The 19,160-nt window shown below is 37.3% G+C and overlaps 1 protein-coding gene across 1 annotated transcript; it reads left to right on the forward strand.

The window, feature by feature from the left end:
- The first annotated feature begins 976 nt into the window (after positions 1-976).
- DYTN (dystrotelin) lies at positions 977-19,069 on the forward strand. The gene is given in 14 exon segments (XM_030951944.1): positions 977-1,022; positions 3,048-3,122; positions 4,075-4,276; positions 6,337-6,422; positions 6,987-7,075; positions 7,753-7,824; positions 8,169-8,332; positions 9,181-9,292; positions 11,392-11,537; positions 13,126-13,294; positions 14,980-15,050; positions 17,052-17,211; positions 17,828-18,299; positions 18,872-19,069. Coding segments are annotated over 14 exon segments (1,968 nt in total). The 3' UTR covers positions 18,976-19,069.
- Positions 19,070-19,160: the final 91 nt, after the last annotated feature.

Raw genomic sequence — 19,160 nt, forward strand, 5'->3', positions numbered from 1 at the left:
CTCAATAATTTTAGATCTTTGAATATTTATGCTTCATAAATGGCCAGTATTCTGTCACGTTTATGAAAAATGATCAATGATTCTAACTGAAAAAATGTAAGACATGAACATTTCTTTAAGTTCACATTTAACACTGAGTTTATTAAGTTTTAAATCATTTCCAACTATTTAATTTTTATTTATTTTAGCAAATTTTCCCTTTGTTCTGCACAATAAGCCATATAGATGGCCTTTGGAATCTTGTGTGACTTAGATCCATTATACCTACTTAGATCCATTATACCTGCAGTTTTGCAACTGCAGTGTTAGCTGAAAGGTAGTTACTACAGTTAATTCATACTTATATTTCTGTGATTGGAAATATAATGTAGTTTAGAATATTAGTGAAATAAATCCTGAGGGGAGACATTCAGTTTCCACTGTTACAGGGACATAACTATTTTGCTTTCACAGTTGTTAATGTAAGTAGGTTAATGGTTAAGCTTCCTTTTCCACTTCCATGTCAGCTCAATAAGACATAATGTCAACTCAGCCTAAAACTGTAGTTTTGCTTGAAAATTTTAGAAAATACTTTTGAGTAATTGCAATCAGTGAATCTGAGGGAGTGTCTGGTGTAGATATGCCCTCTGAAGTTGTACACTATGGACCATGTAGTAATCCTGCATGTAAACACTGAGCTCTTAATAGTGAAAGATCTAATTTCCTGTACTTAAAACTGTTTTGAGGATTGGTTTTGCCCTGCTACAGTTTTGCAGTTACTTGAATTACTCCTATTTTATGCTGAGCAGAGAGCTTGCCATTTGCTGGCATTTCTCTGCACGTGGCACCAAAACTATTTTGTTCAATGTAATTCTGTTTAATTTAATTTCTGAAATGCATCTAGTGAATTGTTCAAATTAAAAGGTTTAATTTGAATGGTTCAATATGTCTCTGTCTAGAATATGTGGTTTTACACTTTGGTTTGTTTTGTTATAGAATGCCTAATGCCATCTGTTAATTTCAAATGGATCCAGACTTGCAGGGTAAGGATTTTTCTTATTTTCCCCCAACTTTTCTCAAAAGGCATTTCTGTGTCTTTTTGAACAGAAAGTACTGAATTTTAATGAAATCATGCCACCTTGAGAATCTCTGTGCTGTAGCACGTAAATGACAAATTACAGAGCTGTGATGTCCTAACTTTATTGTTGGATGTGTCCAGGCACCTTCCTTGCCACTAGCACATTGGCTTATGGAATGGTCAGGCACACAGGGCCTAATTTATAATAAATGCTAAGGTGCTTTGCATACTTTGGAATAGGCATGAAGATGACCATACGCTCCCTTTCTGAGTGCAAAATCTCAGCGGACACCTCATCTGCCACAGAGCACCTCAAAATGCAGAATAGCAGGTACCCAGCTGAAGATGTCAGGAATCAGGATACTTCTATGTGTGCAGGAGCTCCTTTGTCAGCTCCTCTACAAAGGGCATTTATATTTCTTGAGGTGAAATTTGACCCACAGCAGAATGATTACATGCTGGTTTTCTGTCCAGAGGGGAAGACCCTTTCCTATGAGAAATGAAAGATTTTAATGTCCCTAAATAGCCTCTCAGCAGTAATAATTCTAAAATGATTTGCTATTTTACTTATGTGTCCTCACAAGTTAATTCTGGAACTGTGCTTCACAGGCACAGAATGCCCTGCTTTGAGGCCACATTTTGTTTGTAAGGGTGGACTAGAATATAGTAGCAGATGGCTACTAAAACAGATTCTCTTCAATTTGAAAATCATCTTGTGCATGGAAGGTGTTTGAGTTGAATCATGTGTATATTTCTAGCATTTGTATCTGAGAATAAGCATTTGGAACTTAATCCATAGCCTAATGAAAACTGTGGGAGTTGTTCTGTTTCTTTCAAAAGGGCTTTGGATCTGTTTATTGAGGAGAGGGAACTGATGATGTGTGGAAATCAAAACTCATTTTTCACATTCTATGACATGCTACACTGCATGTCCAAATAAAATCACAAAACATAGGACGACAAGAGCAGGACTAAACAGATGGTATAGGAGTTATTGGCATCTTTCTATAGCTTAGGCAGCATCTGGGAACCAGAAGAGCCCATAATTTGCTGACTATTAATATTAATCTGGTGTATTTCTTGGAAACAATTGCACACAGATTGGCACCTTTCCAGACTGAACAGGTGAAGTATTTTGTGAGTTATTTCTACTCATTTATACATATTTAGTGCTAATCTTTAGCCTTAATCAACTGTGTGTAACTCTCTCTGAAGTACAGGGAGAAGAGAGTCTCTGAGGACAGAAGGATAACTGATAAATCTCTTTCTAGTTTCTGATCTTTAGTGAACAAGCCTCGTTTTTTGGTCTTGAAGTTCTAGGTATATCGGGTATAGGTCATGGTCAGCATCTCTTACTTTCCACTCAGAATAACATCCTTTCTTGATGTGAAAGAAATAAGCTGAAATCATGTAAGGGTATGGGATTTAGTCAAGCAGATTGAGTGGGTTTGCTAAACAGAGATGTCAAAAGTAATTTGCTCTGGTAAAGGGCTTGTCTTCTTCTGCAAGAGTCCCACATGGTGATCTTGACAGAAGATTTGTTTGGTGCTTGAAATAATATGCATCCAAAACAATAACCCTGCTGTGCAAACTGACAAACTGTTCCTTGAAGAAGAGCATCTCTGATCAAAAAACCTATTTGTGTGAAGAAATAGTATTTCATTATGATCTTGGCTAAAAGTTTGTGCAGTGCATAACCCTTATAGGCCTTGTTCTGATATATGAATAAACTTGATTTCCAAAGAAACAGATGTGCTCTCTGTGTTAAATTCTGATTTTACAAGAGATGGTGTTACTGTTTACAAGAAGACTGTTCACCCCACAAAGTTACTTTTAAAAAACGAAAATGTTTTCAATTTGTTTTCTTTTTTTTTACCAAATTTTCCTTCAGATTGTTGATCAACTCGAAACTCCAAATTTGGTTGTTTTGATTTTTAGTTAGTTTTGAATGAACCATTCCATTGTAATGTGTGTTTGTTTTCTTTCACAGAGGCCTTCAGTGATGTTGAGAGCTCCGTATACAGAACAGCCCTAAAACTACGCTCAGTGCAAAGTCTTTGCCAGTGTTAGTAGCCAAAGAGAACCTTATGCTTTTACAGGGAGGAGAATCTGTATCAAATTTGCATTGCTGTCCCCATGAGTTATTATGCTACTTTGCTCTCTCATTTTCCAGCTTGGAGTTTCAGAATGGATTATGAACACTTAAGATCTAGATAGTGCTTCATATACAAATTGATGTTTTTTCCTTTTTGAATGCCAATGGAAATACATTAGTGAAATTCTAAAATTATGAGATAATCAAAGTATTTTTACAATCTGCAGCAATACTATGTAGATATCACTGACAATTATTAATCTATCTGTGTATTATTATGGTCATGAACAGTCAAATTCTAATGTGTTTCTTAGGAGCTGATTTATTGGAAATAAGCATGGCTTATTGAAAATGCATTGACTGGACTATAAGAATTAATGAGAGCAAAATAGAACATAATAGACCAGAAAACTTCTGGTTAATATTCATTCTCCCTGTCTTTGAAGTAAGGGAGAATTCAGTGCAAGCAGAGAGTTGTGCAACAAAGTCCTGGTCACTTAGCTCACTTTGAAATTACTGGATGTAAATTCCATATTGAGCTAAATTTCATGGAAATCTTGAATTTTTTATTTGTGCTGAAAATGCACAACATTGCAAGTGAGGTCTTCAGGGTAACACAGAGAAGGTGACTAGTTTGTTGGCCTTGGACATATTTCTTTCATTTGGGGTTGCTTTTCTATGAATACATTTAGTCTGGTCTCATTCCTGATATTGTTTAGGCATAAATCATATGAGCATCTGCCTGATGCTCTGTGTCAATACAGAAGTACCACAGGTACTAGTTTTCTTTTTATGTGGTGTGTTGTTTTAGGCTTCATTTTACAGACCTGTCTTAGCCAGGCGTTTCTGATAAAAAATAGTCATGCTTCCATTCATGAAAAGGCAGGGATCCTCATTCATTTCTTCCTTAATTTTCCCACAGTGGATTTGATTGACGTTTCTCTGATTCAGCACATCCTATCAAGTGAACAAAGCCAGAGGGAAGAGCGGATTTCTCTGAACATGCAGCAAATCTCTAGAATGCTGATGAAGATGTTCCAAAGGGCAAGGTTAGAAAAACCAGGCCAGGTAGATCCAAGAGCTGCTGAATTCACATTGGGCCTGCTGATTGCCATGTATGACAGGTGAGAAGAAGAAGAAGAAATGTAGATCCATTGTGAAGTACCATAGAGTCAAAGAATGTGTTTTTTGACAGAACCTTAAAGATCATATAGCTCCCACCCAAAGTATTGCTAGACTGTCTGTTTCTACCACTCTCACACCGATTTCTGTTTGAAACCCTCCCATTTTGATTGGTTTTGCTTTGTATAAAAACTAGGAGCAGTACAGCAGTAGGAATATAAGGCACAAAACTGCATCAGAAACACAGTGCTCAAATGTTCCCAAAACTATCTGGAAATCCAGACTTTTGCCAGTCCATGCTGGCTTTTTCTCTGAACAGCTTTACAGAGTAGCTTTTCTTCTGACTTCCAAGATATTTTGGTACACTCCTAAAAATGAATCTATATTTGCCTCTGGAGAACAGTACTCATGCACAGGTCAGGAACTTGCCAGTCACTTTTTGTTATTCATTTTCCTCAAGCTTAAAAAGTTAATCTACCAATTGTGAAACAAAATTGATGCCTCATAACGAAGCTGAGCAGCTCAGTGAATAGCAAAGTTTCTGAAAATAATAAGGAAACACCTCGCGGAGTGTATTTTTATGTATTGTTTGTAAATAATTAGTTAATTCACTAAAGGTGGGATTGGTTTGGGTTTGTATCAGATTTAAAAGACAGACTAAGTTTGTTGTACAAGTTATTTACCACAGGTGAAATTTCTCCCTTCTACATGATAGCAAAGTTTTACTGAAAGTTAATGAGATGTAAGTGGTCTGCAGGACTTTTTCTTGAATCATTATTCATTACTCATATGATCACTACTGCCAAAGGTCCCACTTTATCAAATTTTTTTGTAAAAATTCAGTTAAGGCTAAGAATAAATGCTGTAATAAGAAATAAAGCTAGAAACATCAAGAGTATTTTGTAATTTTTGTGTGCTGTAGGGAAATGATTTAGAAGAATCTTCTCAATTGTACTATCTTAGTCCTTTAGTCTGTTTTCTTAGGACTGTCTTAGGAGTGCCATTTTCTTTTTGCTGCTATTTCTTTTTTTAAAAAGAATTTCACAAGTTTCTTGACATGTATATAAGATAGGATAGGCCTCTTATAATTTTCTAATTATGTTTCCTCTATAGAGTGTTATTCTCCACTATTGACACTGGAAAGTATTTAATAGGAGGAGCACATAGGAATTTTCCATGTTTTTGTGGTATTTACTTAATAAGCTTACATAAACATCTTAAGGGTGTTTGATTGTGTACTTCAGCTTTAGTCTTGGAGTTTTTTCTTTGAAATTTCTGGAAAAACAACAATTTCCCATGCAGTTCATACTTTAGAGTCTGTATTGCAGCTTTACACAGTGTGGGTTTATCTAAAGACTCTTGAAGACAGTTTTATGTCATGATATTTTGAATCTTTGCAAAAGTAATATCTTAAATATAGATTTCCAGGATTTCCTGATTTGTGGTTTCTGATTAATGTCTGCATCATCTTCACAAAAAAATTAGTGTTTTTCATTAGGTGCCTATGTCACAAAATTTGGTTCTAAATTAATCTACATTATTATTATCTAATGGTCAAAACTAAATGTCCTGCTCCTGCATATATCCTTTTGATTAAATTGAGTTTCAGTGAAATCAAATGTAATCAGCCCAAGAGAAACTTAGTGCAGATCTGGGGCCACAGTGGAGCTGCCTGATGATATATGCAAAACTTAGATTGTATCCTTTATTGAGTACTGTATTTGGAAAGACTTCCCACAATAAAAAGAGCAGATTTTTTAAGGACATACATTGTAAATGTACAATTACATTTTACTTGGAATGTGAAGTCTCTGAAGGAGATGTTTTCTTTTTGTTTTATGATTGCATGGTATCTTGGAACAGTTAACTCTGCAGTTATTTTCAGTGACAAAGGGTTCTAGACATAAAATATTACTGAAATGTTACTTTGGTTACATTTATACATAGAAAAGAATACTTGTTTTGAAGTTTTCTTCCTACATAGTAGTATTCCCTTCTTTAGATCTTTCAGTCTTTATAATCTCAGCAAATGAGAATAGTGTAACTTATTTCATTTTCCTAGATCTGGGAGAGGGTATGTCAAAACTAGATCTGCTGCAGCTGCCCTAATTTCGCTTTCAGGAGATACTCTACTGGCTAAATACAGAGGTGGGAAATGTATGATTTTATACACTATCTGAAATACTGAATACTGAGGAAAATTTCCATTGTAATTTTTTTATTTTAAAATGAAAGCTCTGCCATGAAAAAAGTAAATTATATTGACTACTTAGTTGTAGAGAAAGCATTATTCTGCATCAGCCTTTCCAATCACTATCTGTAGCCATCTTTGCAATAGAGAGCCTCAGAAGAGGTTATAGTGACATTTAAGTAGAGCTTCTATTTGCCTAGCAGAAAATAACAGAAACCCCATGGTTTTAAATTAGCAAGTCACAATTTAAATAGAGCACTTCTTGTATAAACATATTTAAATATTTTTCCTAATGTTGTAAGAATGCGTTCATTGCTTTTTTCCTTGCTTTCCTTCTCTTTCCCTCACTGTAGGGAGAACTATGGTCACAGCAGTCACTGAGAGCCTGTTAGGTACAAAATATAGTGAAACTTCCTGGAGGGGTTTCTTTGTTAGGCTGCAATTACCATAGCAGTTTGAAGATAGCTTGAAGACAGTTCAGGCTCTGCCAGGATTCTAGGGGTCTTTTTCTTTGTTTTCAGCTTTCTTCCAGTTTTATGCTGTCCCTGATGGGAAGGAGACCTTGATTACCCGAAGTGCCCTGAGAAGCCTTCTAACAGACTTAAATCAGGTAATGTCAGTGAAGTGCTGTTACTCAGCAGATTTTGTAGGAGTGTGCTGACCTAGCGGAAGAAAACCCCTCATGGTTGATACATTTTATGTTTGATTACCTTATGGGACTGAAGTTAATAGGACACTGTGGACATGGAGAGCTATCATGCAAAGTAGGTAAAAGAGTCAAATTCTGTCCTTTTTTTCAAAATAACCACTTTTATTAGTGAATGCCTCTGTGCATTCATGTTGCCTGAGCTTACAGATCCTGGAAACAGCTGGATATAACTGCTCCTAAAGCAACTCCAAACTTCAGATGTCTGTACTCACTAGAATAGCTTGCAGTTGCAGCAAGTTGCCTTAGCATTCAGGTATTTTCAGCTGAACTGGTGCTGAACATGGGATCTGAAAATGACCACTGGGATTTAAACTCGGTGTCCTTCAGTAGTATAGTGTGGAAATATAGTATGTTTATCCATTACAGTAAGTGAGTTGGAAACAAATCATTCTGACACACCCTGAACTGTGAAACTGCATACTGATGGCATGAATATGAACGGGCTTTCTTCAGAATAGTGTGTAAAATGGCATTGCTATAGATACTTCACCATCTGTGTGCTGTCACCATTGCAGCAGAGCATGATGGGAACATCTCTTTTTTATTGACGTGTTTCTGAGCCTTTCTTCTTGATGTAGATCCCAGCCATTGTGGGAGAAGGCTGCACTCTGTCTTGTGTGGAAATTGCGATTCATGACTGTTTCCATGGGGTGAGTGAAATTCTGATGTCCTGGGAAATTACTCTGAATGTTGCTGATTGATTAAAACTTCAAGTATATCACCACATAACATTCCCAAGTATCTACTTTTAAGAAGCAGGGCTGATCATCAGTCTCACAGTCTGGGAGGATTTGTATCTATAGAAAAGATGCTCAATAAATACTTCTGAGGACTCTCGCATTTATTCCAAAACCTTTGGAACCCAGTAACATTTTACATGAATGGAAAATCTATGCCAGCAAAATCCAATATCAGAGTTTTTATTTGAGATTGTAGATGAACCACCAGTTTTTTTCAAGTGAATGTATGAGCTTGAGACATGTATTTTTTCTAGGTTCCGAATGCAGCTATTGTTGAAGAAAAATTCCTGTCTTGGCTGAGATCAGAGCCTGCTGTTCTCCTGTGGCTCCCTACATGTTACAGATTATCAGCCACGGAAATGGTTTCTCACCAAGCTAGATGCAGAGTCTGCAAAGTTTTCCCTATTACAGGCATCAGGTGTGTCAGTGGTCTTTAGCATCCACACAATTAGTTCTTACCATTGTTTGCATACCTTACAGGCTGTAACTGATGTACTAAGTAACAAGCTTTGGAGGTACTCTAATTTAACCAGGAAAAGAGGGATAGAGAGAACCACTGCAGTCTAATGCTCAAGCCTTCATCCTACTTCTCTTTAGCTCACTAGCACAAACATGAAAACTGGCCAAAGGTAAACTGGCAGTCCAAACGTAAGGTCAATTAAACCTCTGTATCTCATTTCTTAGTTACTTTTCCTGAAACCAATTGTATTAACTGGCTCATTAAATTTTCCATCTTAGAATCTTTGTCATCTAATTAATGTTATATAATGGCATTGTCATGTAAAAAGAACGCTCTCCATTACCATCTGATCAGAATGCTCAGAAAAGCATTTTACTGTTACTATATTCTCACTAATTGTAAGCTTGCAGGTTTAGTTTCTTGCATTTTTAGTTTTTTGTTTGTGCATCCTATGTCAATATTACAGTTCCATGGAAGCAGCAAATAGAGGTAAGCTGGTGTGTAATAAGCATATGAAGTTGTAACTGCATTCTGAAAAATGGGAAATGGTGCTAGTTTCTTCCATGGACTGTATTTCAGTGCAGCAAATAAATAAGATCAAAACCACTGGTGGGTTTGGAGAAAAGTCCTTAATAATTTGGGAAAAATAACTTGAATTCAGAAAATGCTGAGGAAAGTCATTATTCCAACAAAGATGTTTCTTTGAATTTTAGAGCCCAGGGATCTGGGTTTCCAGTAATCAAGCTTACTTACACCAAGTTCTTACTTGTGAGGAGGTAAAGAAATCCTTTTGTTTTCCCTCACAGGTATCGCTGTTTAAAGTGCCTCAATTTTGACCTTTGCCAAGCCTGCTTTTTCACTGGCCGTCTCTGCAAACCACATAAGAGATCACATCCTGTTGTGGAACACTGTCTGCAGGTAGAGTCCTATTGTACTGATTCATTCCCTGTTGTGGTTCTTCATGGAGGCAAGTAGGCAGTGGATTCTTGAACTACAAGCATTTCAAAGTTATGTGAGTATTAGCCATAATGGCCATGACATATTAGCATTATTAGTCTGGGAATCAGGAGACAGGAAAAGGACAAAAGCAGGCTTCTAACTTTAGAATGAGTATTCTGTTCTGAAGTAACTGAATAGAGCTATGAATATCCCAGTGCAAGTCTTCATCTTAAGAAGTTTTATGGAAAAATTTCTGTTAGCAGATAATCCTTACACCTATGAAAATTCCCCTCAATGTCCCAATGTTCCTTCCTCCCAGTCCCAATGCAGACTCATCAAAAAATTCATTATTCCTAAAGTTATACAAAGTCCTGCATGAAGTGTCTTTCTTTTTCTCTCTCTTCTGAATGTCTTCAGTTTTTCCACTTTATTGTAAACCATTCTGACTCATTTGTCTCTGTCAGGGATACAGCACAAGGAGGCAACATGTGCCCAACTAAGATCACATACCTGGATTCTGTTACAGGGGCAACTTGTGCTATCATCACACTAGTGGCAAAGTACAACACTGGGAATTTGTATTTGGAAGACCAGCTCTCCTTTGAGCAGGAGATTCCAGATCTTACATACAGCTTTTTGTGGATCTGTATAACAGTATCCTTCTGTTCCAGTAAATGAGCTGAAAAGCACTTAGGAAATTTTCCCTAGAAACCTGTACTTCCTTTTCTCCTTCCCAATCCTCTGCAGTTAATATGAAAGATACCTGGGCAGCCAGTGTTTGCACTAAAACTAAAGACTGTTACTGCTCTTGTAATCACCCTTTGTCTGGAGTAGCATTAAACTCTTGCCACTTCATTGCTCTCTTTCTGAAAACAAAATCCTATGGTTTACGTGGTGAGAAATTACATCTGGATGCTCAATATCTGCATTAAAAATAACAGTTCAGTCCTTCAAATATTCTTCCTCATATTCCATCTGTGAGAAAGTAGGAAAATCAAACGTTAGCTAAACTCCTCATTAAGAGATTTCTAAGAAGAGACCTTAAAATTAGTGTGAACTGAGAGTGAATGGGAATGTGTGTGTGTAGAAGCACTAGAAGGAAGGACAAGAGATAAACCAAGGTAGGAGATGTTGCAGCCTGGATTGCAGCAATATTGTTGCTGCAGAATTGAAATTGAATCACTGAATTTAGATTTCCTTTATGAAGCCCTACTCTAACACAAACTCTGTAAATATTACTTTATAGACCAAATATTACAAAACAGGCTAAAATCTCTACCAAAATTTAAAAGATAAGCTACTCACTATGACAGATACCATTTTTGTATCTGTTGTGTGGGACATAAAATAATCAGCAGTAAATTGCTATCCCCATACCTTCCACTCTTAGCAGATGCTGTCCTTGTCTGGGTAAGTTTTCACACTGTCTTTATCAGAGATTGAGCTGCTGAGTGGGAGTTTGAAATATCAGCAGTTTTTCCTTACAGTGCTGACACCTTGTGGTAATGTTACTACCTCGTTGAGAAGCACTAGGAGGCATGTGGTGTGTTTTCTTTGTTTTCCTCTTCAGTCTGTCGGGGCTCACCCCACGTTCTGCAGCAGTCACCTGGAGCAGAATTGGTTGGTGTCCTCCAATAACACAGCTACTGAGCTTAGTTGTTGTAGTGAGCCTGACACTCCTGTGATAAATGGATGGGTATTTTACTGTATTCTGTGAGAGGAGGATGTGAGCCACAGAAGACTATATCTACAAATGCTTTATTCAAGTATGAAAGTATGTCTTCCTTAGATACTAGTCAGCAGAATTATTGTTGTGACTGTGACCTTAATCATTGTGTTTAGGCATTTCCAGGCTGCCTAACTTTGATCCAGTCAGTATTTTGCCTAAAAGAACTGGAGCTGCTCTTGCCTGTGGTCCTGCAAGCATTACCCACCTCATCTCCCCTTCTAGGGCTCAGATAGCAGCCATGAGCCTCATCAGATGATGAACAGATGGACCTTTGCTTTGGAATATGTCTGTTTCTGGGCAGCACCTGTTTGAAAAGGCACTTTCTTCTTTATTATCCCCGTTTCAATAGATGTCAGCAAAGGCGAACGCAAAGCACTTTCTCCGCACCATCAGGAACAACCTGTTTCAAGAGCGCTGCAGAAGAAAAGAGGCTCAGAGAAGGACAGCTCTGGAGTCAGTGGAGGAGAGGCACTTCCCTGCTCACAAAAAGACTTTGTGAGTTTTGGTGTCAGATGAATTTATAATCTCTGAATGTCAGGCTATGGGATATTGCTTGATTATGTCCTTTGAGTAAGGGATCTTGTTATGACAGATACCATGATTTTTCTATTAAAAAGGGAAAGAATAACTGAGAAGTTGCTGCACATTGTTCTGTAGCTTAACCATGGTTACCATGCTGACAACCTAATGATCAGTAGTCTTATAAAATATAACAGGCTTGTATTGTGCTTCCCTCCTTCCTTATGTTGTATTTTTCACTCTGTTCCATTGGTTATACTCAGTCTAGGGCCAAGCATTGCAAATATTTACTACCTTTACAACTGCATGGGTTCTTAAGCACCTGCTTTGTGACAAATCCATTGGAAATTAACTGTGAATACTTTCCACACATGACCCACAGTGCATTCACTGGCAGGCATTCTACTCAAGTCCCACTAAATTGCAGACCTGTGGAATCACTCACAATAGCAAGTAGATTATCTCACCATTCCTCTTCTTTCAGACTAGTTGTTTTGTGTGCTTTGGTTAATATTTAAAGTCATTACTGTATTTCCACTCATCTCAGTGGTTAATAATGAGCATTGAAGGTTATGCTGAGATTTTTCCCAATAATTTCTCCTTCCTTGCTATGAGATTTTGATTGATACTTCGGTATAGAAACTGAAGGGAATTATTATAGAAACATACAAAGGGTGAGATCCCTTCCTATTTGTTTAAAGATCTAGCAACTGTCTTCCATCTCATGTGTTCTCCCAATGAGGCTACAGTGAGGCTGAAATAGGGAAAAATGGTCAGTCCTGTCTAAAATAATTAATTTCATCTTTATGGAAGGAGGAGAAAAATCTGTTTATTAATCTGGATTGTGCTACTCTGGTATGTTTTCAGTTAGAAAACAATTTTTTAATATACTATAAGACCAATGGATGATAGTTACAGTGGTCCTCACGTAGAATATTATTTCAGTGTTTGTTTTTAGAATGTGGTGAAATGCAAAACATCTTTTGTTGCTAATATTTCCTCTCTTGTATACAGCAACAAAACAATATTTAATCATTTTGAATGGAATTTAATCTTTCTGGAATCAATTGAAATTTCTCTTTAAGTCTATGGGGGTTTGCTTACCTACTGCCTGGGTAGCAGTGAGAAAGAGGAATTTGGGGTTACTGTTACAGGTGTCACTGTGGGGCTGGTAAATATCTAGGCTTTTCCTAGCATATGATGGACTGAACAGCAGGATACTTTGTTTTTTTGTTTTTTTGTTTTTTTTTGTAGTTGAATTTCCTAATATATTTAACTCTTGGCTAAATGAAGGAAAAAACAAAGAAGCAAATTGCACTGAGAATAAATGGGTGGAAAGAATAACCTGTTGTTGAGATTCTGTTGGGAGAGTGGAATTTGTTTTCAGGAATTTCATTCTTTTAACCAAAATATGCCAGCATGCATAGCTAAACTTTACTTCTTGCTTAGTGAATAGCATATCTGTCTGTCTATTTACACTGCATTAGTTTTCTGCATTTGGGTCTTCCTGGGTAGAAAAACCATGAGTCCTTTCCCTACTCATTACTTCTCTGTTGGTATACAGTCCTCCTGTGGAATTCAGTGCTTCATTACTATCTGGTCCTGAAAATGTGTCTTTCCCAGTGGACAACTGTGTCCCAGAGTCACCCAGGTTCATACCTGAAAACAGGACTGTAATGCAGAAGAGTGAGAATAACAAGACGACACCAGAGCAAGGCAAGACAATAGCTCAGGTGAGCAAAACACGAAGCAGTAATAGTGCTAAAGCTGTGAAGAAGACCTAGCAAGTTAATTATCTAATTGCCTTCTAATTTCAATGAAAATGTAATGGGCAGCTTCACCTTTCTGTTAATTCCTCAGTTACAGTGAAAAATGTGGAATCGGAAAATTTAGTGAGGTTTGAATTTGTTGTCTTCCCAGGATTAGTGACTAACTCCTTGGCTTTCATGACCTTCAGAGGCACCTGTAAGAATATTTGCTTTGGGGTTTTTTGAGATGTCGTAGAGTAGCATGCTAAAGTCTAGATGAATCTGGAGTCCTCTCGCTATTCTGACAGTAAAAAAGGCCATCATGTCTTCCTACTGCAAGCAAATGTCAAAGAAGAATGCCTGAATTCTTATCAGACTCAGGCCATTTTTGTTACCATAGAAATAGCAAGAGGACAGAATGGGCCCTCTTAGGATAAAATCAGAGCAGTGTCCACTCCAACTAAAATAGCTAATGCACAAAAGGTCTCTATTAATCCATTCCCAGCTTTCCTCCAAAGAAACAATGTTAAAAGAGTGGGTAGGACAGTGTAGCTAAAAAAAAGTACATAGCAATTTTTTGTTTCTGTATTTTTTGAGAGGTTGGTAGCTCTGCACTTACTCAGAATACAGGGAACACTGGGTTGTGTTCAAACCAGTTTGTGTCATCCACTCATCCTGTTCTTCCTAGGAGCCAAGGGGTGCAGTAACACAATACTAGCCTCTGTGTATCATATCAGGTCACTCCTTTGGCTGCTAATCCTGTGCTGCCCTTTGGAAGACCTGTCTTTTAGAACTCTGCTGCCCAGCTCAAGGTACAGTGCCAGCCAGCAGATATCTGCACGAGATGTTGTGGGCAGACATTGCTTAAACATAGAATTTTGATGGTTGGCATTTGTCATTTTAGAAAACAGCAGGACAGGACTTGCATCCCTGTGCTGGGATTCTGTCAGGTGCTTTGTTCTCTTGTTTATCTTCTCTCTAGGCTGAGAATTCCTTTTGAGCAGTTTAATACTGATTTCTAAGATCTTATAGTGCAGATTATTTCCACTTTGATTGAAAAGATGTGGACAGTAAGTCCAATGATTGCTCTTAATAGAATCTATAAGTATGGAGGTCCTGGGTGATCTAGCTCTTAGTCTCATAATTTCTTGGCAGTCCTGATTCCTGCTCAACTTATGTCATGGCTCAAAAGTAACTTAGCTGTAAAGTGTTTGTCTCCCTGGCTTCTGGGCTACTGTTCTCTGCATGGTCCAGAGAATGCTACTTCCATTTAAAGACCAGGAGTTTCTCTTCTTTCTTCTACATACAGTCTCTCTCAACATCTCCTTGTCTCAAAGCAGCTGTGGGACGTGAGCGAGATTGTTCCCATATCAGAATATTTCATTTTGCAGAAATCGGGAATATGGATTTTGTTCTATTTTCAAACAAATTCTCATACACTTAAATTTGTCATAGAACAAAGAATTTGTTCTATAGAATAATTTTCCAGCCATTAGAAATACTTTAATGCATCAGTTGATTATAATACATTAAATTAGAAAGATTAACTAGTAAATCTGTAGATCCACCAGTTCCAAAATTTGCCATGCACTCCTATAATAAAACTTGCATATAAAAATGAAATGCTATTGCTGATAAAGTTATGAACAGATACTTCCTTTTGTTTTTAGGCAATAGCCTCTTTTGAAGCAGATGTGTTAAAAATGCATGAATCCATTAAAAGCATTCACAGTGACAGCAGGTAGGTAAATGCTGTAGTAAATTCACTGAAGACAGGTGGGCATTGCTGCTCCAGGTAGAGGGCTAGAAGACAGATGACTTTTCCATACTTTGGAGATTTTTAGATTTAAAAAAATCCTACCAAATGAGGATGAATAAGGAAAACTCAGCAACAAAATTTTTAGATGGAGATCACTGGAAAAACAATGGTGAAACCAAACATTTTTTTATTTGCTTTCATCAGCATTTCTGCAATTGCTAGTTTACATTTCTAAAAGGAATTTTTCGACAAAATTATGTTCATCCACATAGAAATGTCAGAATAGCATACTTTTTCAATTTTTTCTCTGAATAAGGCTTAATCAAAACAAATTTCATAATTTGCATGAAGCTTTTAAGTCAAAGTAGAATTTATTTCTAAAAAATATGCTGTACAACAAATAGAGATAAATAGAGTGAATACAATAACTATAGGTGTAGAAGGTCCTTCTGATAGTCAAATCTTTGACACTGTAAAATATTAATTCCTAAATTAAAAATCTCTTGGGAGGCTTGTTTGCTTGGGTGACATGGCAGGGGGGAAGTTGGTGTGTGAGCTATGATGCTTGCCTTTTACTTGCATTTTTGCCTTCTCCCCATTAATTTTTGTAGTTGTATATAAATGTGCTCTATATAACCATGCCTGTGACCACTGAAAATGATGGAATTACAGTAAAGTGTAGAATTCAGTCCTGAATCTACTCTCTTTATTTTCTTCAGTATGTTCAGTTCTCTCCGTTCCTGTTCTGTTTCATTCCAAGTACAATTGCTGCTCCAAGTTCACAAAAGGGCACTCCAAGATTAGAGCTAAACAATTTCAGTTTCATTGTGGGTCTGTTCTCACTTGGAAAAATAAAGAGATATGGCAAAGATCTTCCTTTAGATTAGCAATCGCTGAGAGGATATTTGGGATGCCTGCTCCTATAATGCTGCTCTGACCCAGAGCTTATCATAGAACTGGGTAAATGAATCACATTACTCATGGGAAACTCTTTATTCTTGTTTGTGGACTGACTTCCAGCATTCACCTGTCTGTTCTCAGAACTGGACTCTGAGTTAGTTGAAGGAGGACAGCATTTTACAGTGAGAAGCCCTTAAATGTTGTTATAAAGGACCACTGTGGTATTAATTTTAATTTTAAATGGTCTGACTTGCTGTCCCATTCAGAAAAATCTTGCATAGTTCAAGTGATGGGGCTGTTGTCTCTAAGCCAAAGCATTACCACAGAAAGTGGATCAGGTGAACTTCTGAATGTAACTAAATATGGTAGATAACTATTTCAGATCTGTGATATGAAGCAGTTGGTTTATTACTGTAGTGTTAACAAACTTTACTGTCTGCACCTCAGCTGTGAGGAAAGCAAAACTATTTCTACCCTGCCTTCTTAGAGAAATCACAACTAGAACAGAATTATGGGTGGTATTTCTGTCATACTGTGCTCTTAGTAGGTAATTTCTAAATCTCTGTTGTACATAGGAGGGTGGCACTTCTGATTGCAAAAATCAGAGTGTTTTTTCAAAGACAAGTGGCCTGTGCTTGAAAGCAATTGGTATCATTGAAGAAACTGCAGAGAATACCACCATCAAGAAGAAACTCTATCAAAGGGGCAGAATCTGCTTTTACTTCCTTGTTGCCCATGCATGTAATGGGAATCTTTTGCAGGTCAGGGAGTTGCTATAAGTAGTTTGCTTCTATGCAGAGGAACTGTTATTGTCTCTCCTGTTGCAGCCACCTTTGTGGGAAAGGTAAAAACCCAAGATGCAAGGTTCAGACGTAGCCACAGTTTGACTCAGCTCTCATATTTCCTCATTTGGAATACTCATGTTCTTTTGAAATATTGGTCTCTAATCCCAAAGCTGACAAAATTTTCCTGAACTAGTAAAAGGGATGAAGTTTGTGCTAAAGTGTTTGTTCATTTCCATGAATGCATATATTTGTGTATCCCTGATCTAGCAAAAATCCCACCCTCCTGTATCTCTGGTAGGTACATGAAGAAGCAGTTCAACAAATGGAAAGACAAAATGCAATTTCTTCATAACTGCCAGGAAGAAAAAAGCTGCAAAATAGAGGCAAAACTGCAAAGACTGAGAGTAAGCCATAAAAACCTGCAAATGACGCTGCAGCACATGAAGGGAGAAGTAAAGGTATAGTGATCTATATATCAAGAATTGTCACAGCTATGAGCCATTACTGAACACTAACAATTGCTTTTCCTGTAGACCAGCACTCTTAATACCATTTCATACCCCTTCCAATTGTATTTTCAGTCATCTTACGTTCTTCTCTTCAGAGAAAGCAGATAAGGTCTTGGCAGTATGTATTTTCTTGTCATTCTGTGCATATCTGGCATCTAGCACAGATATCCATATTAGCACATTTAAATACTATAATGAAAATAATGAATATTCCAATAAGAGTTTCCAACAGAAGTGTTAGATACTTCATTGCAGTCTGTTCTTCAGAGAAGAGTCAAAAGTGCTGGCATTGAATAAATATAATGTCATTCCTAATTGCTGTCTTTTACTGGGATGTAATACAGACATCTTATAGAAAATATTTTATTTGTATTCAATTATAGTGATTCTTATCATTACAATTATTTCTGAGATTCTTAAAAGGCTCTTGTTTCATAGAAAATGTTTACATATTTTCCTCCTACAGCTTTTTTGTAGCATTTTCTGCAATACTGTTTTAGTACTACTGGCAAACTGAAATACCAATTATTTTTACAATTTATTTTCTGTGTTTTGTCTATTGTAGACCATGTTGCAGTCATCAGAGCATCCTTTTGCACAGTGTCATAACACAATGCCAAGCAATCCACATGTTCTGTTGGGAAGGAGAATGCAGAGTGAATTAAATCCTGCCCAAATAAGGCCTATTTCCAGAACATGTGCAGAATGGAGATCTTTGAATCCTCCAAACTCTGTGAATAGAATGCAGCTTTTACAGACACCTGAGGTTCCCACTGCAGTGGACTTCATGTTCTCAGATGACCCACTGGAGCCAGTGTCCCTGCAGAGTGACAAACCCTTTATGGGACAGCATAAACAAGCAAAAGAGAAACAAACATATCTGCCTAAACTGACAGAAAACACTCTTGGTAGAACGGGGAATACAGTTCTTATTCCCGCTGCAATGCAGATACCACCTGATGAGAAGGAAGTGAGAGAGGAATTGGAACTGCTAATGATGAAACTGAAGGATACATTGTCTCTACAAACCCAACCAGGTATAAGTTCTCCAGCCATCTTGTCACTGTTTTCTTACTTTCAACCCATTTATTCCATAATATTGTTCATAATCATGTAACCCTCAGAGGAAACTCAGAATCTTGCTTTAGCCTTTGTAGTATTATCCTGTATAGTGAGGTAGAGCATATTCCAAATATAGCCCCTAATTTCAGACTGATTTGGAACTGGATGAGTCAAAGCTCCTAAGAGATAATGAGTCTTGCCAGTCAATGAAGGAGCAAACCTAAACTGGTGAGGGCAGAAGAGGTTTTTGCTCTTGCCACTTCTGTGACTCTGTAACTATAACTCTAGTCCTAGGAGACTCCCAGCAGTACAAAATCCCTTTGTAATCAAAGGCCTTACACAGCAGAGCTTTGTTCAACATTCAGGATGCCTGAATGTTCAACATTCAGGATTCAACATTCAACTTTTGATAATGAGGATGTAATATGGAATATGACAGAAAAGGTTGTCCTTCTATAGAGTTATCTTAGAGATTCATTAAGAGTTTTCTAGTGCTCAGGCAGCATCCAAAAGCTTGGAAAGACTTAAAATTTATTCTGCTTTTCAGCCCAACAAACTGCTTTGCACCAGGAGTTCTTCTCTACAGCTGATCATGTTTGCAGGTCCTTTTCTGACCTCATCAACCAAGTAATTTCACCAGCTTGTAAGTGATGGGAACTACCATTCACCTTACAACTTCACTGAACTACTTAAAGGTAATTGATACCGTGTCTCTTAAAAGAGACTCTTTAAAATGTCTCAGATGTTGCCTGTAATAACACAGCATGACAGGTTTCTGCATTTACTGCCTTCACCTGGAACATTCTGGAGAGCTATATTCCTTTCCTGTTGGTGAT

The sequence above is a fragment of the Camarhynchus parvulus genome, chromosome 7, assembly GCF_901933205.1.
Source record: "Camarhynchus parvulus chromosome 7, STF_HiC, whole genome shotgun sequence".
NCBI lineage: Eukaryota > Metazoa > Chordata > Aves > Passeriformes > Thraupidae > Camarhynchus > Camarhynchus parvulus.